At 39.9% G+C, this 21,192-nt stretch overlaps 1 protein-coding gene and 1 long non-coding RNA gene across 6 annotated transcripts in view; one reads left to right on the forward strand and one right to left on the reverse strand.

Moving 5' to 3' along the window:
- The window catches only part of PDE1A (phosphodiesterase 1A), a 480,938-nt gene that overhangs the window by 307,715 nt on the left and 152,031 nt on the right, over nt 1-21,192 (reverse strand). Inside the window, exon 1 of one of the 5 annotated variants that reach the window (XM_019523053.1) lies at nt 7,883-8,325. The exons of the other annotated variants lie outside the window; for them this stretch is intronic. Coding sequence (XP_019378598.1) covers nt 7,883-7,935 — 53 coding nt within the window. The 5' untranslated portion in view covers nt 7,936-8,325. Of the gene's footprint in view, nt 1-7,882; nt 8,326-21,192 lie in introns of those variants that run through there. 5 annotated transcript variants of the gene reach the window in all.
- LOC109301819 lies at nt 8,388-10,987 on the forward strand. Its single transcript, XR_002098637.1, has 2 exons — nt 8,388-8,733; nt 10,529-10,987. It is a non-coding gene; the product is annotated as an uncharacterized LOC109301819 (long non-coding RNA).

Below are 21,192 nucleotides of genomic sequence, written 5' to 3' on the forward strand. Positions count from 1 at the left end.
ATCATAAAAGGCAATCAGGTTGGTCTGACATGACCTGCCCCAAATGAAACCATGCTGGTTGCCCTTGAGCATCATCCCTGAAGCTGGCCCATCGCAGATGTGCTCCTTGATGATCTTCTCAAAGAATTTCCCTAGGATTGAGGTAAGACTGATGGGCCTATAGTTGCCCGGGTCCTCCCTCCTCCCTTTTTTAAAGATGGGGACCATGTTGGCTATCTTTCAATCGTCTGGCACCTGGCCCTAGCACCATGAGCACTCGTAAAGCCATGGCAAAAGCCCTGCAATAACCCCTGCTAGCTCCCTCAACACCCTGGGGTGGATAGCATCTGAACCTGCTGATTTGAACATGTCCAGCCCCTCCAGAAGCTCTCTAAACTGGTCTTCCCCAACCTGAGATCTGGAGACATTCCCCTCGAGTTTGTCTTGCATCACGGTGGGTAAATTCTGGTCCCTGCACAAGAAAACGGAGGTGAAGAATTGGTTAAAGAGGTCTGCTTTCTCCTCTGGTGCAACCACCAGATTGTCCAGAGAATCTGGCAGGGACCCCACATTTTCCGGTGCTTTCTTCATCCTCCCTATATATTTGAAAAAGTACTTTTTATTATCTTTGATCTTGGACGCTAGTCCTAGCTCTATGTCCCCCTTAGCTTTCCTGACAGCCCCCCTATGGGCCTGAGTAGAGGAGGTAGCATCCCCCTTCCACCAGTTGTACACCGCCTTTTTGGCAATCAGGCATTCCTGGACACCCTTGGTGAGCCAGGGGGGCTTTTGGGCACTCCTGCCCCCCTTGCTTCTTGTTGGGATGGTCACCCCTTGGGCCCTGAGTATCATCTCCTTAAGGAACAACCACTCATCTTGGGCACTGAGTTCCCCTGTTCTCGAATCCCAGTACCTCTCCCACTAATCTCTTCAACTCATTGAAGTTGGCCCTCTTGAAGTCTAGGGATACCTCCTTGCTGCAGGCCCTTGACACCCTGTGTTGGATGGTGATTTCCAGCAAGCAATGACTGCTATCACCCAGGTGGTCAAGAGTCTGGAGGCCCCTTACCAGGTCATCGCCTAAAATAATTAGCTAAATTATTTCTTTTCATCTGAGAGATATATCATTCAGGGTGTTAATATTTTATAATCCATTCGGGACAACAAGCAGACCTGAGATAGGGAGATGTAATGAAAAAGCTGTTAATCTTCTGACATCAACAAATTGTCTTTGATTTCTAGACAATTATGGACTTCCTAAAACTACTGGTTGTGCCAATCTGATGTCTGAGGCTGTGCACGTCTCCCATTTCCCATTTCTGGTTTTCTGCATTTTACCACAATCAATAGGGTTCTGCACTTTGATTTCTAAAGCAATGCCAGAATGTTTGGAACACCAGATGCAGTGTTAAAAAATTGTTACAATGTGTCAATACAGAAAAAAATGAGAAATGGCATCACATTTAGCATAGGTCCTCACTTCACTCAGTCAACAATTCCACCATTCTCCCTCGCTCTAAGGCTCACAACTTGAGCCACAGTGAGCTACAGAACAAGCAAACCACAAATAGAACAGATGTAGTAAATGAGCATTTTCATTTGTCAATAGTAAAACAGTTGAATATTTTGAGCTTCAAGGAAAAAGAGACATGTAAGGGTAATCTATAGCTGGTTTAAAAGGAAAGGGATTTATCTGCTAGAAATTAAATTTTAGTTACGTTTTTCTTTAGATGAAAAAAGAGAATTTGCCAGAAAATTAGAATTCACAAAATATGCCATCACTATATTATACAGTAGTTAAATAATACAAAACTACTGATATGTGTTGTTCTTATCTTATTCTGATAAATGCTTTTTAAAAGCTAAATGCTGCAGAAATAGTCACTTCAGTGTGCCTCATTATTAAAATAAACAACAGACACTGCAAGTGTAAAAATCTTGTCTGAATAGCTTCTGCCTGTGCAGGGCAGGTTCTGCACAGTAATGATCCTCTGACACCAACTGTACTTTTGCTCTTTTGGCAGCAGACCAAAGTAGCAAGCTTTGGGGACTTTGGGATAAGTCACATTTTCAGTAGAAAAGAAATTAGTTGCACAGAGACTCTGGATAGTTCCTACTCACATGAATTTGCTTACGCAGTGTATCATTTATAATGAACAGAAGCATATGCAAGGTTACAAGAAGGTAATCCTATCTGCAGAAATCACAAAAAGGACATTACTGGATCCATATTTATAGCTGGAAAATGCCTCCCTTAGTCCACTTCTAGCATACTGGCCCCCTATCATCTTATTAACAGAGCTCTCTGAAAAATTCTTCTGTCCAAAGTCATATACCAACCACAGAGAGCGCAATAGAGCTCCCACTTCCAGGAGTGGTCCTGCATGCTGTATTTGTCATAAAAATAACAAGAAATAGCTTTGAGTTGGTTTTTCTCTGAGTTTCCATCCAGAAAAAAAAAAAAGGCATCACAACCAGAGTACAGAGGGCAGTTAGGTGCCCACATTCTGGCGGAGCTAGGCATGTAAATCCTACTGGGACCTTTCATAATCTCCCCTTTAATGAGTACTGGACTCCTGCCAGCCTTTGCAGGGTCTTTACACAAGATTCTTTGAGGTAGATGGCATAACTCAGATGACATCATCTAGCTAAACTACATGGAAATAAATGCAGAGATGCATGCAATTGAACCAGTTAAATATCCTTCCATTTAACACTGGTGGTGGAGAGTTCCAATATCAGGCGTTTGTAAAAATGATTTACAACCTTTTTAAAGCCACCTTCCCTGTGAAATCTTTATGAGTTTGTATTGTTACTGTAACTAGTAGTCCATCTTTCTGTTGAAAAATAGTTTTACACCATTTGCTGCTACTCTAACACTTTTTGCCATACTTAAGAAACAGCTGATGAATCTTCGAACCCTGCAGCTGATGGATCATGTTGTTATCCATCTAGTCAATATCAGCCAATATTGCATTATATTCTGTTGCCTTAGAGAATCAAATATAGGGAAAGGGATTAGTAAGCATACTGGATTTGATATCAGGAAACATGGGTTCTTTTCCTACATCTTGCATAGACTTTTTCTGTGACATCGGACAAGCCACCAAGTCTCCTGGTGGGTACAGGTGGACATAACACTTACTAATTTAAATGTTGTTTAAACCACGCACGTCCAGATATACAAGCCAGTTTAGAACAGTTTAAACCTCCTGAACTGTTTCAAAAGTATAATTGGAAAATTGAGTATTATTTTGAACCAGTTCTCCACTGAACAAGTTCAGTGTTATGTGTGGACACCAAGCTTTCTGTGAGGAGTGCCTGGCTAGTCCTCCAGGCATCCCACACTGCACTGCTCTCCACCCCCTCCAACTCCTGCATGGCAAATGGCTGCTCTGGTATGCAGCTAGAACTCTACTGCCCCAAACCTCTATTGCCTGCATTTGAGAGCATTGTCCTGGGCTAGGGGCTCTGGGGGGCAGCTCTCTGCTACTTTTAAGAGCTGGTCAGTTTTCTTCTGTTGGTGGCAACTGACCACAATTCCATGCCCCCAGGCTTATTTGGGCTGGGAGGTGGCTGAGGCATCTGGGGGCCTGCCAAAGGACTTGGCTGCTACCAATGGAAGAAAATGGACTCTTCAAAAGGAGTAGAGAGCTCTTTTCTGAACCCCCAGTCCCCAGGCACACAAAAGCAGAAAGCCCCACCTCACCTGGCCACTCCCTCCACTCCTACCATTCACCCCAAATAAGCCTTGGATGTGCAGAGCCCTGGTCAACTGGCACCAACGGAAGGAAACTGGACAGGTCTAAAAGTGGCAGAGAGCTGCCTCTGAGACCCCATGCACAGAGAGGGAGGAGTCCTGGCAGGCCACCCCTCCACCCCCAAATCATCCTGGAATGCATCAAACCTTGGTCGGTTCCTGGGATCTGAAGAAAATTAATGAGTGGCCTGAAGGAAAGTGCTCTCTAAAAGCCACAAAAGCACTTACAGCTCCAGAGCATCAACCTCCTGGGAACCCAGAACTGGAGTCCAGGCAGCTCCCAGCTTACACACGCACCTAGACACTCCCAGTCAGGTACCATCACACAAATTTTAATAAAGTGCAGGAATGTTTCTTCATTGACTTAATTGTTAGTGAAAAAAGGAAGCAGAAAATTGCAATTGGGGTGGGTACTTACTACCACCCCCTGATGGTGGTTTGATGGCACTGCAGTGCCTAAAACATGACATGATTCTGCTTGGAACCCTTTGCAGTATACTTGTGGACACCTCTGACTAGAGACAATTGTAAACCAGTTTTTAATCAATGACACCCTTAAAATAATTCAGTGATATGTTTGCCCACACCATGTGTCTCATTTTCCCCATCTATTATTGGAATAGTGTCAGCTTCCATCATTGAGATGTGGGATAGCTGGGCAGAAAAGAGAATTTTGAAGCATCAGTGTTTTTAAGATTCAGGAATCCCTGGCAAAGTGCTATCAAATGCAATTTCTTATTTATTATCCATACTGCTTTGTTTGGGAAATCTCACAGGAACAGGGTTTTCTTGAAAGTATTGCAGTATTGTTTTCAGTCAAGGTGGATATAACAAAGAATTACAATGTCCTAAGATCTTGTGATCCTTCCAGTCTCAGATTTGGAAGTCCAGTTTTAGGAGGCGAAAAATCCTAAATGTACCCATTCAAATTTGTGGGAAATTATTACCTTCAAGCTCTGAATATCCTTAGTAATTAAAATGATAATTAAAATTAACTAATGAATACCTAAATTATGAGCTGTATTATTTAAATTACATTGTCATGTTTAACAGACCATTACTTTAATTTTAAGGGATTTCTAAGTCTCAAAATATTTAGCGATTTGCTTTGTAAAAGACTGAAAACTTTTGAACACTTTGTGAAGCATGAAAGAGTAGTCGTCTTATATAAGTACCTAAGAGAGTTAAATTTCTGATAACTTTCCAAAACTAGCTGGGCCATAAATATCACAAGCCTTTCTCTTAGGAATTTGGTATTTCCACTTCTGTCTGCAATAAGGAATTACACAGGTGTGTGACTGAAAATGAAATGTCTATTTACTGTTTATGTTCAGGCCTAAATAAACATAATCATAAGTAGCAACACTAATAATCACCATCAAGTTTTTACTGTATTATAATAATACAATAATAATTTACACAATTCTTACCTATTTTCCTCTTCAGAATATTATGTATAATTCTAAGGGATTAGTAAGTAAAGGTTGCCTGAGGCAAATATTCAGTTTGGTTCTTTTTTCTCCCCTGAACTGCTTTCTTCAGTTCTATCTAATGCTAATGTAATTGCAGATCCATTCTGAATATAACTTTGCAGTACTAACAAGAAAAAATAGAATTTCATATGTGCCTATAAAGATCATCATAGCATCAAAAAAGGAGTCTACATTTTGAATATTTATGTACATAGGGCTGGAAAAAATAAGTAGATAAAGCACTTATTTTTAAAGTACTAAAATACTATAAGTAAATAAATAAGATATTTATTTTGTAATTAATTAGTATATTATGTTAATAAAGGCATGTTGATACAATATGCAATGCATATTAATATATTAATAATCTATGAATAGTAACAACTAAGTAAAATACTCTAGCTAGAGCTTTAGGAAAGTTTTGGGGTTTTTTATGAATGTGGATGACATGTCAACATTCCATTTGCTTTCTCAGGTAAAATGTCTTTGAACAAAGAATTAGGCAACTTGACTTTATATTTTGTACCTAATACAAACCTATATTCTGTCCATTCAGAAAATGATACTGTGAAAATTACTGTGGTCTAAATCGCCACAGTTCTGCTGTCCATGTACTCAGTTTTAGAAGAGACTAGATCCCAAAATTTTTGAAGAAAACAATAAAAAGTAGTTACTTAATGTGTTATGATACCATCTGTGTTTACCACACATGATAGGATCTTTATAGTGTAAGGAGATTTTGTTCCTGTTTGAATTGCCTAAAATATTACACTGGTCTTGACCTTGGAAATGCTTCTTAAATATTTACTGTAGTTTAAATATAGTTGCAGTGCCAGAATAACTCCTTGCAACAGTATGAAATCTTAGGGTGCTTTCCATGTTAGGGTTTTCTAGTTCTTAGCTCAAGTTGCCAGCAAGAGCAGTTCACTGCTCTACATTCAGAAATTATTTGAGGAAATGGGTTTGTGTAGAAATGCTGAACCTTCTAGCACTCTATTGGTTTAAAATTTATTCCCAGAAGAGACACTTTAGAAATTCCATAGAGAGGCTGCTCTAAACTCTGCAGCACTGACTTACCTTCATCATCTTTGAGCTCTGGCAGCAATTAAAAACATCACAGCAGAGCTGTGGACATACCAGTGAGTACATACTCATTCACTCATGACTATAATGACTCCAAAAGAGAGCAAAAAATATGGCTAAAAACTGTCGGTTTGTTGGGGAATTACTATGATTCTTCAAAATAATTATAGATGTGTGAACAGAGATATATTCACCCAAAGCTATTTCTCGGAGTGAAAAGGTGTGAGTTTAAGTACATATTGCACATGTTTTAATCATCAGCCAAAAGCACTGTATATTAAAAATATTTGTCTCCACCACTAATAAAATTAAATGCAAAGTATACAGCTTAATTAATGATGACCATTGCATAGCAAGTCCACAAGATTCAGGACATTCAAGCTTTGAGCTGATACTCTTGCTGTTTAATATTTAGTGACTTAGAATATTATGATTGTCTTTCTATAACATAATTTTAATATTTTCTATATTCAGAAATAACAAGTGAAAGTCCTGGTATAAGTGCCTGTCAGAATTTGTCTTGAAGCACAGATAACAATCATTACACTACCCATGTAGTTTATGACATCAATAAGGACCTCCGATAAATTACAAGCCCTTAATACACACTGGGACCATCTATTACCTTATATTTATTTGTCTTGCCAACATTGTAGCTACAATACCTTTTTGATGCCAACATATCCTGCTATGAAAAATTACATATTTGTTTAGGGTGTCACTAGCTATAAACAAAAGCATAAACTATTGTAGGTTTATTTACTTTTACAGTCATTGAATCCTCTCTCATAGTGGTAGAAAAGTGTTCTTCCCATACAAGTTGACTACTGATGGTTCTAAACCCAGGCAGGTCAGAGAGAAATGGGGGGCTATGAGGAATAAAGTATGAAATTAGCCAGCTCTTTAAGTAAAAGAACTTTTAAAATTGATGTTAATTTTTTAAAATCAGAAAATAAATTCATATTGTGTAGATTAAAATATACATAAAAGCAATAAACAACAGCTTCACATACAGTCTAATGAGTTCTACTTCACTAAACATGATCAACTCCTGTCAGAGCATAATAATAATTCCTATGGGCAAGCTATAGCACAGTCACATGTAGCACTTGGCTGAAAATCCCTACAAGCAAGTTACTTCACTCTGAAAGGTGTATTGTTTCAAGCATTAAAATCCTGCTGCTCCGGCATAATCAGCTAAAACAACCAAGATCAATATTCTGAATTTAAAGGGTGTTATAATTCCATAATGTATTGAAAGACTGAACCACCTTAGGAAAAACAATTTCTCAAGTGCCTTTTTTTCTAAGAACAAAATGGAACACAAAACTGCAGAAAAAGTTGATGACATGTAAAAAACAAAAACTTCCAGAAAGTCTCAGTATTAGCGGAAGAAAACTATTGCGAGTTCTAGTAGCATATTAGATGCTTTTGTAACACAAAGTTAAACTTTAGACTCATTCTCTCATTCTGTTGAACTTTTTTTTTGGTTTGTTTTGCTTTGATATACAAAACTTAAGTTAATAAATAAGGATGTAAGAGGAAAGTCCAGAACATTTCAGTTCAAAGTAAGAATAGCATCACTTACCTAAAGATAGGTCTTTGGAGATGCTTTTTCTTGATTGTAACACAATCATCCATTTAAAGGGGGGAAAATGACTTCTTCCTGCAAATAACTCCAAAAAGCCCTGGGAGTAATCTGGAAACTTGTTCTTTGCTACTGTGCCGTAGAGAGCACACAGAATGATATTTTGGTGCTGGGGGAAGCTTCCCTCCCTCTCTCTGACAGTTGAACAAAAAAGGGCCATAGAGGCCACATACGACAGGCACGTCTGTGCAACTACCAAACCACACAGGCTGTACAAAAGCACTGGAGTCAAGTTGATCGAAGCAGGGAATTGTACTGGATTCCTTTCAACTGTACAAGGAAAATGTGAAACTTTGCCAAGTGTTACCCAGGTAAAAATGTGTTAGATTATTCCAGCCATGAGAACACTTCTTACACATGCTGGTCAAAGTCTTAAATGCAGAGTCACTCACTCTCTCTCTCTTTCTCTCTCTCTCTCTCTCTCTCTCTCTCTTTAAAAACACTGTTCTGAGGCTCAACTTTTTTTTCTTCAAAATAAAAGTTGTGCAGCTGTTTCAGCATTCCCATGTGAGTACCTTCAGAAAGTTTGTTCTGGTAAAAGAACTTTATACAAATTAATGAAGACAGATAGATCTGGTCTGTGAGGCTGGCTCTACTTCAAGAGATTGTAACTGTTTTACAATCTGGCTTTTATTCACTCTGCATGATGTGTGGATATAACTATGCAAATTAAAGCACTGCTCATAATTTTTGGCATTCATAACCTAATAACCTACAGTTGGCTGAAGCAGAATATGGTGTTTACAGCTGGTGGAACCATAACTACTCAAAACAGACCAGCCCTGTATGAGGTAAGAAAATAAAAGTGACTGAATTCACATGGCTCCATTAGTGCACTTCTATTGTTTACACCAAAAACTGCAATAGAGATTCAAGCTCGGGGAACATACAATGATGAAATCTGACTTTGAGATTACACCAAAATGGATCAGAAAGAACTCAGCTGAAGGTAATAGAGTTAAATTGGAGTAAGTGCTATTGTACAGAGATTATAGAGAAGATCATAAGCTTTTCTGAGGTGTGTAAAACTAGAGATTTATGATGTATGATTAGTTATGCAACACCACCAAAACCAAATTAAATCTGAGAGATGCTGTAAATAGAGCATAATCAAACATCAGGATAAGTCATGCTGAGATGCATCTCAGCTTGTAAAGAGTTTATGTTAAGAATGCATTGCTTGATACCAGTATCTATGATGGAGTTTACAAAAATTCCATAAAAAAACAGACATCATAGTCAGTGGGTTTTTATACTGTTCCTATTAAAGTGGTATCTGAGCAACTTAGTGGATCTCAGCTAGCTAGAAAGACAGACAAGTAATGTAGATGTATGCTACCTCAATAGACCATGAATTAAACTTTTATTTAATGTTTCCTTGAAAGATATCCCTTAGATCTATCATCTATCCCTCAATGAGGATCACTTCCTACACCAGTTCTTAAGGGGATACATTAAAAGAAAAAAATGACAGTCAAATGTTGATTTTTTTTCCACTGGTTTTCAATGATAATTGGACACCTAGCTACCATTAATGCCTTTTAAAAATCTATCCTAGAATTTAGGTTAGATATTAGAAAACACTTTCTCACTAGGAGGGTAGTAAAGCATTGGAACAGGTTACCCAGATAAGTTGTGAAGTCTCCGTCGTTGGAGGTTTTTAAGACCTGGCTAGACAAAGCTTTGGCTGGGATAATCTAGGTGGGGATGGTCCTGCTTTGAGCAGGGGGTTGGACTAGATGTGACCTCCTGAGGTCCCTTCCAACCCTAATTTCCTATGATTCTATGATATTTCTTATTTTACAGAAGAGAGAAGCAATCAATGCTGGATATGGTTTGGCCTGGAAACAATAAGCAACTGATTTACCTGCTATGACAAGTTCTTTTTTTTAAAATGGCTTGATTTAATTTAGGATGCTAATTTATCTTGTAAGGAGAAAAACAAGCACCTATTCAGATCCTGGTCAGTTACAGCCATCTAAATGTATAGCCAGAGGTCTCTAATTATTTTTCTCTCACTTAAGGTTTTCCTCATACTGCAGTTGAACCCACATACCAAGAGAACATTACCACATTTACTCAAATTGAAGACAAGCCCCCCCCCCCCACTATTTAACATGGAAAAAAGCCCCTTGTCTTTGGATTTGAGTACTAGGTGGTGGGAGAGGCAAGGTGCCTGCTGCATTTCTGGCACTGGCCCAGAGTTGGGACCACAGCTGCACCTGCAACCTGCCTCCCTCCCCCCACAGCCACCTCTGAAGCCCCATTACCAGGCCTCCCCATTACCTACCCCTGCCCCGCCCCCACACACACAGCCTGACCCATTGCCTAACCCAGGCACTGCTTTCCCTGCTGAAGTGGTTGGGGGATGAACTTAAGGCAACCCTTCAATAATTAGATTCTATAAATGGAAAATTATAATAAAGTTATCAGTGTTCCATGTATAGAATCTAATTACTGGGACAGCATCTTAGATTCAGATTCATTTTGGATTTGGGTAAATGTGGTATCTTTTATGTATCCCTATTTTGAAAAAAATACCTTGAGGATCTGTGTGTGGAGTTGCATAGTTTTTTATCGTTCCAGTGAGACAAGCTGCAGCTGGACATAAGGAATAGATCTTCTGGGTCATCCCAAATGATGAAATCTATGAGGCCAGTGGAAGGCCCCAGTAAGGAGTAGATCAGTGACTTTCAAACTTCCTAAAGTCACAGAACTCTTTCATGTCACTTCTGTCTGTTGTTGAACCCGTCTCTGGCTCCACAGGCTGCTTGAGCTAACACACAGCCAGGTGACCCAGCCTGGAAATGGAGCTGTTCTGCCATTACACCTAATCTTTTTGCAGAGCCTCTAATGACCCCAGGGTTTTGCAGAACACCATCTGAAAACCACTGAAGTAGATCAAATATGACTTTCCTTTTAGAGGCTCTACTCTCCCTTCCAGCAGTTGTATGACATTCATTGAATAAATCAGTTGAGAGAGCTGGGAAAATTCTGACAAAGAAAAGTATAATGGAAAATATAAACAAATGTTTCTAAAAACAATTTTGTTTTTTCTTGGTTTGTTTAAAATTGTTAAATGTTGTTCAGTTATAGTTGTGCCCCTCCCCACCTCTCCAAAACTATTAATAGGTGTTGTATCACTTAAAACATTATGCTAGTTTCTCCAGTGAGGGGCTTTTCACAAAGATTAGCTAGATTAACTAAAGCTCTCATTTATAAAGAAGACTTCCATGTTGTTCATATATCAGGGGTGCTCAACCCCCAAGCTGTGGCCCAAATTTGGTCTACAGAACCATGTGATCCAGCCCACAAGTCTCCCCATGGGTCTAGAAATTTGGCAGTGGGAAAGTGGTTGTAAGTAACACTACCACCACTCTGCCACCACCAAATTTCCAAGCCCCATTTGACCAGATCTGCTTCAGCCAGGGCTCCCCATGCAGAGGGGTCAGGCTCTATTTCCACATGGCTGGACAGAGTCATTGCCCAATCCAGACAAGTGGAAACGGCCTGGCTAGAGCCCAAGCCAGCTGAATGGAAATGGCCAGGGCTAATGCAGCCACATGGAAATCATCCAACCATGGCTAATGTAGATGTGGGGTGCCAGCTGGGGTCTAATGTAGCTGCACAAGATTGGGCTCCTGGCAGGCCCTTCCCATGTGGCTGAATCAGGCTGCAGATGGGTCAGGACCACACACTGGATTGGGCCCACAAGTGGGATCTGGCCCACAGATAGACCTGGGAACACTCATCCAGTCCACAGGCTGAAAATGTTGGGCACCACCGGTATATATGTTTTTCAACATGTTTTTAAGTCTTTGCATATAAATATCAAGTAGATAAACAAGGTAATTTAATTTTCTACCACAACAGGAATGCTTTTGTTTGAAGCAACTATTACAATGCCTCTCAAAAACTCTTTTACAGGTTATTCTTTCCCGACTTCCATTGCCTCAGATTAATCAAGCTGGTTGTAGTTAGAATGGTGAAAATACACTTATATGTGGATGCTTTAGGGATCCCTTATTGAATTCTCAACCCCTGAAAGAAATTCATGCAAACAACATCTCACTTCTTTATTCCCCAATTAATTTTCAATTATTGATGACACTGTGGATGAAAATAATGTTACCGTTTGCCATTCACAAAACCTGAGTTTCTCCAATAACAAGAACTAAACATCCAAGTACTTTTAAAATGTAATTCTATTTTTAATCCAAGTGACTGCATATGATCACACTCCAAATATTGTTCCTGCATTTGCCTTAATGCCACATAAATCTTATTTTATGTAGCTCTTTCCCAGGATTTTGTCCCCTTTTTTGTACATGTCCTGGAAATGTAGTTACAATACTTACCCTATTTTAATTTCTTCTCTTCAACATTTTAGTTGCTCATTTAATAAAAAAGAATTTGTATGCGTCTGAGAAGCTTACTGTCTTTCTGTTCCAGTCTTGAAGGGAAAGACACCCTACCCTCACTCAACTAAAGAGCCAGCTAATTTTCTTATTGCTTACTCTGCATTAGGGGACTACAAAACTGTAGTTTGTTCTGTGGTTTTCTTCAGGTTATTCAACTGGGAAGAAGAGGCCTACCCACCTCCCCAGAAATGACAGGGCATTTGGGTCAGTTATATGACCCATGTTATATCACTACCCAGCTCTTTCTACTGCCTTGGCTACTTTTCCAACAGTCTCTTCTTGGGGCATGGTCACAATGTTATGGGGAATTCATATTAGATAATCCTGATAGAATGGGAGTAATTTGCTTCTATAATCTCCAAACCATTTAGAAAGGAAAAATGCCCAAAAGAGCATTCATATTCTGATTTTTCCTACCAAAAGGAAAAGAGTGTTCAAAATAAAAATCTAGATTTGGAAAAACTGCTGCAATCTGTCATGCCTCATGTCCCTATTTTTTTCTGTGGGCCAAGTTCCTAAGTGGGCTACATCGCCCATAATTCACCACATCTAGAGACTCCAAGAATGCAATATTGTATCTCATCAGTAGAGGGGACCATGGTGTATCACAGGAGATGTTGTATAGCCAGAGACCAACCAATCGAGGATAAAGAGGATGGGAGGTACCACAGGGGCATGCCTAAATTAAATTTTTCACTTTTCATCTAAAGCTTATAATTGAAAAGCTTTACTTTTATATTTCTTGCTGAAAAATCTAACCTTCCTAAAGAGGGAAAGAAAACCTCTAACCAATTCTGTCCATTAGGTTTAAAAACTTGGATGTAGGTACTTAACTCTAGGCATCTAAGTTTGACATTTGGGGTTTAAATCCATTAAATGTCATAGTTTATGTTTAACATCCATGGGATTACAGGCTTGAAAGGTTACCCTCTCTCTTGTTCACTCACTAAAAGAAATAGAAAAATATGAGAATTAAATTAAAAATATGTACTTATTCTCTAGAATACCTAAAATAATACTACATCTTATGTGTTTTATTAACAAAATATAATTTCACCTTTTGCTATAGTACTTTGACACTACTGATTCTATTTAGTAAATGTCTAAAGTAATTCAAGTATGTCATACAATCTTTAGTAAGCTAAAAATTCTTTTTAGACTAGAAAATCAATTATAACCTGGGCTTCTATTAATAACATATATGCATGGATATGCCATGTGCACAGGGCATAAAATTCACTTCACCTGTATAAAGCCTGAGGTTTTATTTTAATTTTCTGCAAGTGATAAATGGAGAAGGTGAGGAAGTGAAATTCATCTTCCCCAATTCACAGTCACAATATGGGTCTGTCTTGCTGGACTCCCCGTAAGCTTGAGTAGCAGTCATAGCCACTTCATGCCAGCTGTGGTGAGACCACTAGTTAAGATCCACAACTTCTCCTCTGACCTGCTTCAAAAATACCTGATGTACCTGTGCATTTATAAATTTTACCTATAGTGTGGTGCTCCAGGCTGTTCTTAAACAGTCCTTCTGCCTAAACCAGTGGTTCTCAACCTTTAGACTCAAGGTACCCTGTAGAAAATGGTAGCTCTCAGCTTCTGCTCTTTTTTAACTACAGAATTATAACGGAGAAATCCTGTTGACACTAGGAGTTTCCATCTGGTTTTATCTTGAGATTCGTGTTTGTACACCTAACAGTGCTAATATTGTGTGACATTCTGCAGCACCCTTGAAGGATCTCAAGGGTCCCAAAGGTGCCACAGCACCCTGATTGATAATTACTGGACTAGCCCATATGTGATCATGCAACTGGATGACAACTTGGAACAGTCTTAATGTAGGGCTTAAGTGATATAATGGACTTTGTGCTGGACCACTACACAAAGAATAAAAATTATAAGTGCAAAAATGCATCAAGTACAGCATGTTCTCAAAATATAGTACTTACCATCTCAAATTGAAGGTCAATAATATTTTACAAGATAAATTATAGTTACCCATATTTTCCAAAGGGCATACCCATATTCATCAACAAAATCCATCATGCTGTTTTTCCAACAAACAACCATGCTGTGTCTACATTGAACTGACTGCACTCTACATAGATAAATGTGTAGGACAATTTGAATGTATTTATTTGTGTTGATATCAGCAACTGGAAAAAAAATGCTCTGAAACTTAACCTAATGACTTCTCTGAGTTTGTAGAACGAGGCAGTACCAGAGATAACTGAGACTCATTCAGGCTCAGTATAGAAAAGTTGGCAAACTAATTCCTGGTTATACTGTAGTACATGTGGTAACGTTCTGTGCAAATGTAAATGTCTTTAAGACCTGATTTTCTTCTTCACCTTTCATAAATATGGGTACTTATAAATTAGTTTTAAATCTCACTCTCTTCCTTTTTCTGTTTCCAAATATATATACACACAAGAGTGCAGAGGCTGTCAAAATCATATAGAAAATTAATTTCCCTACTAAGACCATCCAGCTTATATGAGAGCACTGTGACTCCAGTTCATGGAGTTTCACAGTCCTTAATATTTGCTTTTTGTCTCAAATTTGTATTCCAAACAAATTCTTGAAGTTGTATCAGAAAAATCTGTGAAATTGGCTATCTGTAAATCTCCACAACCTCTCACTATGTGTGTTGCTGCCTTGTATGCATGGGTCTGGTATTCTGCAAGCCTGTCCCTTTCAGCCTGACCTTTTCAGAGCATACCTCCCAGGTTTCCTTGTGTTTTTCAAGGGTTCTTTGGGACACAGCCTGTCATTGTATGCTATATCCTTAAAGAAAAAGTTCCCATGAATATCTTTGGGCAAGAAGGGTAGACTGAGGTATGGAACATGACTCGATACCGAAAATTAGTAATGAAATCAATCTTTCTTAATACAACCTTTAGCAGACTACATAGGCAGTTAGATACTGGAGAAATTTTTATTTATTTGTAGTTCAGTCCTTTTTAGAAGTGGAATACATACCAATAAAGCCAATTTATGCCCTTACATCAGTGATTCTCAACTGGGGTACCACAGCTCTACCGTGTCTTGAGATCCTTCCAAGGATGCCATGGAATGCCAAGGAGTGTTAGCACTGGTAGGTTAGCAAACATGATTCACATGATAAACCCAGAGGGTGCCTGTACATAAGAATGGAGGCTGCTCCAATGCACTGCAATTACAGGCCATTGGAGCAGAATCAATTAATCGAGTCTGCTGGAATGTGGTAATTACCAAGCTCCAGTAGCCTCCCATGTCTCACATATCAGCAACCCCGTGCTTCAAAATGGTGATGGGGGAGGATGAACTAAAGCTTGTCAAGTTAGTCATTAGGACTTGGCCACTCAGTTAAATAGCTAACCAGTCAGATACAAACAAAGGGTCTGCAGACATGGTATGATCCACAGATTAAAATTCATTGTTTCCGTGGTATACCATGGGTCTTCAGCGCCCAGGGGCCAATACTTCCATTTGTGCCTCCCCCCCCCCTCAGTGGCTAATTGCCAAGTGTGGGGGGGGCACCCAATTGCCAAGCCCAGAAATGCTGGTCGTGAAACCAGAAGTGCCTCCAGGGGACTGAGTACCCCCCAGGGGGGCCAGCTAGCACCCCCCCAAACCGGAGCCCAGGGGCATGGCCCCTCCCTGCCCCCCCATTGGTATGCCACTGGCATTGTTCTTCTAATTCATTGTATACCTGTGTTTATTGGACCTGGTGATCATTACACTGTGGTTTTTATGAGTTCGCTGGAGAAGAATTGTTCTATTATTTTTCTGTAGTCAAAAAATGAGTGAAACTAAGAGCTGGCATTATCTGAGAAGTGCCTCGAGTGTAATGAGGGGTGCCTTAAATCTAACAAGGTTGAGAACCGCTGCCATAGATCATCAGCCAAAGCCAATTCTTAGGGTCAGCAACAGTAAGAATTTTCTCAGGTAAGCAAAGCAGACACAATGAATGCCACCAAATAACTACATAGCGTCAGAAAGCCTTTAAGTACAGAAACAGACTGAAAAAAGGGAGCTATGTGTCTATGAAACTTGATTGTGTCTAGCTGCACAGGAGAAACTAAGGAGAAACAAAATCAATCATCTTTGAGAATAGAAGTTCTAAGAGTATGCATTCTGAACAAAACTTCTAGCAGCTTCTTAAATCACAGATAAGGAGAAAGAATACAGTTAATTACTAATCTAAGTCAAAGAGAAAGAATGATGCATTTGAAAACCATAGATGATTATTTGTGGGAAACTTGAAGCCTCACACCCAACCCCCAAACCTGGAGGGCTGGGAGATTTTTGTCCCCCATCTCCTTATCCATCAAGCAGTCCAGCCAGGACTAGAACTCCCACCAACATAGCTCATTGGGTCACAGAAACTTGCAAGCAGCTCTGTCAGGCCAAAGTAATGGAATGGTACACATATAAAGCCCAAGCAGAAAAGGATGGTATATTCTCCCAGCGGTTTCTTGTCAACCTGTGTTGAGCACCTTGCAGGGTCACTCTAATCACAGTTTTGCTGAAAACGTATCTTTTGATGTCATACCTCTCCATAGACTGAGACCTAGTGGTGGTAGAGAAGCTTGTGTGTCCCAATGATCCTCAGAGCTATGTCCCCTAGAGTCTCACACTCCTAGCAGGGTCATCCATTGTGAACAGACTTGAGGGGAGGTTCCAGACAAACCATGACAAAGCCCCAAGACCTCAGTGGCAGATCAGGCAGAAGATGTCAGGATCTCAATAGCTGTAAAGATGGAAGAAGACTGTAACAAGATGGAGGTCTCCTGTCGTCCAGGGTTCTCCCTTACCACTGGTCCCAGATCTCCAGCTTGTCAGGATCATGTTATTGCTGTTTCCTCACAACAGCTTCTTCACTTTAAACAGTCACGCACAGGGTTCTACCACGGGAATCAATGTGCTCTCCAGTATCATCTTCCAGAAGCTCTGAAGTGATGGACCAGTGGCTACCACGACTGAGTAATCCCATTCAGGATTTAAGGATCCCCTCTGCTCACCCCAGAGGAGAAATCAGCTAGAAAAGGTGTCATAAATCTAAGCTGTCTTATCTTCTCCTGGCTGGATAATCATGTCCAGTGGGATCACTCTCTCTGGGGTTGAAAACGTCATAAGACAACAACGATTTTTGCAACACGGAATGTTTGCACCTTGATGGATAACCAAGACAACAAATGACAAAGAGAACTGCTATCATATCCAGAGAACTAGTTAGATACAACTTTGACACTGCAGCTCTGATGGAGACAAAATGATAAATTGAGGATCAGCTGAGGATAGTGGGTAGAAGCTAAATCTTTTTCTGGAAGAAGAAACCAGCCCAGGACAGAGGCATTCACAGTGTCTCCCTCTCCATCAAGAATCAGCTCATCAGTCAACTTATGGAGCTCCCATGAGTATTAATCAATGTCTTATTACCAGTACACCATCATCATCAGTGCATACACTCCAGTGCTTGATGGTGATGACAATGTCAAAGAACAGTTCTACCCCAACCTTGACCATGTTGTGAGTAATACTCACAGGGAGGACAAGTTCATTCTCTTGGGTGACTTTAGCACCAGAGTTAGACATGACCAATAACTCTGGAGTGGCACCATTGGGAAGGAAGGAGTAGGGAAAGCCAATGCCAATAAATGCATGGAGCAGTTTTGTGATCACAAACACCATCTTCAGACAGAATGAAAAATATAAGACCACCCCGCTCTAACCACTGGTATCTCCTCTACCCTATTATTGTTAGGGCTCATCTGACAAGTAGGGTCAAGCAAGGATATGTCATCACCCCTGCTCTGTTCTCCAACTTCTCTGGACTGAACATTGCGTGTGGATTCCTGACTGTCGACTCCCAAAACAAGTACTCTACTCCTGATTAGTAATGACCTGAGATCTCAAATGTTACAAGGATACACTGAAAGCATACCTCAACAAAAAACCAAAAACAAACAAACAAACAAACAAACAAAAAAACCTGATACCAACACCAAGAGTTGGGAGGAGCTGGCTGCCAACTGACTCCAATGGTGCCACAACCTCAACCAAGAAGCAGCCTATTTTGAAGTATGACATCTTGGCCTCAAAGCAGAGAAGGGCGTGCAGAAAAGGAGAGAAATCTCAGCCTGCAGCCTACTCTCCCCTGTGGAAAGACCTGCAACTTCTGTGGAAGCATCTGAGGCTTAAGGATTGGACTTTTAAATCACCACAAGACTTATCCATAAGCCATTATAGAGATCACCCTCATATTGAGGGATTTCTACTGACAACATCTTTTTTCCAAGAGATTACTTCCTGCCTGTCTTTATACTACTTGGAGTTTGAGTATTGCAAATTTCCTCACATCTCTGCAACCCACCTAACATCACCATTGCTGCATAACCCAGCCTTGTTCTGGTCTGACAAGTACAGAAACTGGGACAGGGCTGTAAGACGGTGGTTGGCAGCAAAAAGTTGAGCAAGTGGCTACAAAGCAGAGGTAGCTGCAATCTTATGACAACGAGGAGCAGGAACCTAAGTTTTAGAGTGGGCAAGATGCTGATACAAGTAAACATAGGTTCATGCAGCAGTCTCTTGTCCATCTGAATATATTTTTAAGAACATTTTCAGTACCTCATTTTTATGTATTCTATTCTTTTGATTTTTATTAAGATTTTATACTTGGCATCTTCAGTGAGGAGGAAAAAGAAAGGGAGGGGAGAGAAAGTAGGAAGGAGAGAGAAATTCCTTTGGGATTTGGGATGCTAAATTAGTTCTCGAATACACAAGTCAAAACTTGGCATTCCTTGGTTTTGAGCCAGTATAATGTTGTTATTGGCTGTGGTGGATGGAATTTCAGTCTTTATTGGAATAAATTTTAATTGTTTTGCCATGTGCTTTCTCAGTGCATACATAAAACTCTGCATGCTGAACAGTAGAACTTCTCAGTAAATACATTTTATTCTTTAAAGAGATTATAATGTATTCTGCCTTCAGTTCAGTTCTGGTTAAACTTCGAAATATAGTGATTAAAATGTAAATGACAGTAAAACTATACAATATAATTTTTGAAAGATAGCAGAAAGAATATGAGTTATTTTTCCTTATCTCTAAAGTTATCCAAAAAAGAAAATGGAAAGAACTGGGGCATATATCAAGAACTGCTGCTATGGCATTTGGGTCACGGGACAACTGCAGGAACATGTAAATAAGACTGACCAATGGAATCTCGCTACTGAATTGTATTTAAAGAGTCTTCTTTATGAGATTTCAAAAGATAGCAGACATGAAAAAAGCAACCCAGGATAGAGGGGGTGACAAAGCCCATATTAAAGGAGATGAATTCAGATTCAAGATTTCTGTGCCACCAGTGCTAAAGCAAATTACAGTTTGTAACAACATTTAGAAGATAAACTTATTTTATGACAATTTTCCCTTTATTACACAAGAGTTCTCTGTTGAAAGATCAGCCTAAAGATGACAATTTGCAGTCACTTCTGTCCAGGTAGTGCCTAAATTATTCAGCTCTTCTTTGTAGATTAAGTAGAAGCTTTACTCAGCCTAAACAACCATAAACTTCAGGTAAAGATCTTTAAACAATCGTTAGTTGTATATCTTAGTGATGGCATTGCAAAAAACCTGGAAGAACCACATGTTCATTTCAGTTACAGGCATATGAAAAAAAGTAAATTGTAGTAATGTCTGCCAGTTCCTCTTCAGAGAAATTGATTATATGATTCTATTTCTGCTTTATAATTTGAGAGTCTAGCGATCTTCTAGAACAAACAATCATGGCCTTAGTGTGGAAAAAAAATCTCCCCCCTACCTATTTAGTATTAACATCAGTTTTTCTGGATAAAATACAAAGATGTTAAAAAATGCTGGTATTAACCATAAGATTTCCAGCATTCTGTTTGGAAAACATGGAAAACATCTGCAAACATGCATCCATTTCCACATAACACAGATGATAATCTTTAGCATTGCTGCCATGATGACTTCTGGCTACCTATTTGTTCTCTGGGTATCTTGTAAATATTAATTAGGGGTGTGTGAAGCAGGCCATATTCAATTCGGATTCAGCCCGATTCGGGGGGCAGTGATGCAATTCGTTGATTTGGATCACTGTCCCAATTCAAAGACCATATGAGGAGAGGCTGAGGGACCTGGGACTCTTCAGTTTGCAGAAGAGAAGGCTCGGGGGACTTGGTGGCAGCCTACAACTTCATAAGAGGGGTACATCAGGACCTCAGAGAACATCTGCTCATCAGAGCTCCCCAAGGGATAACAAGGTCTAACAGCCATAAACTCCAGGAAGGCTGATTTAGACTGGATAAAAGAAGAAAGTTATTTATGGTGCATGTGTCAAGGATCTGAAACAAACTCCCCCGAGAAGTGCAAGCACCTACTCTGGACTCCTTCAAAAAACAGGTGGATTTATTTCTTGCTGGGGTCACTTGATCCCAGTTCGCTTCCCATGTATGGTGGGGAGGGCTGGACCCCATGATCTCATGAGGTCCCTTCCAGCCCCTAATGTCTATGAAATATATGATTTGGCTGAATCCAAATCTGAAGATTTGATGCTGATTCAGCGAATCAGTGATTCAGCCATAGACATAGCTTTAAATATTTTTTCTACATACTTCGAGGTACCAAGCACAGCTTATGAACACTGTGATGGTGGGGTAGATGGAGCGTCCCACAGGACAGTGGGGGTGGGGAGAGGAGAGCCTGTATGCTTGGCGGCGAACCTGAAAGTGGACTAGAAATATTTCTGGTTCACTTCCAGTTCCGCCTGACAGCATCCGGGGGACCCCCGCCCCCGCGCTCCCCCAGCTTGGCGATCAACTG

Source organism: Gavialis gangeticus, unplaced genomic scaffold, assembly GCF_001723915.1.
Source record: "Gavialis gangeticus isolate Ggan-Ray unplaced genomic scaffold, GavGan_comp1, whole genome shotgun sequence".
Classification (NCBI taxonomy): domain Eukaryota; kingdom Metazoa; phylum Chordata; order Crocodylia; family Gavialidae; genus Gavialis; species Gavialis gangeticus.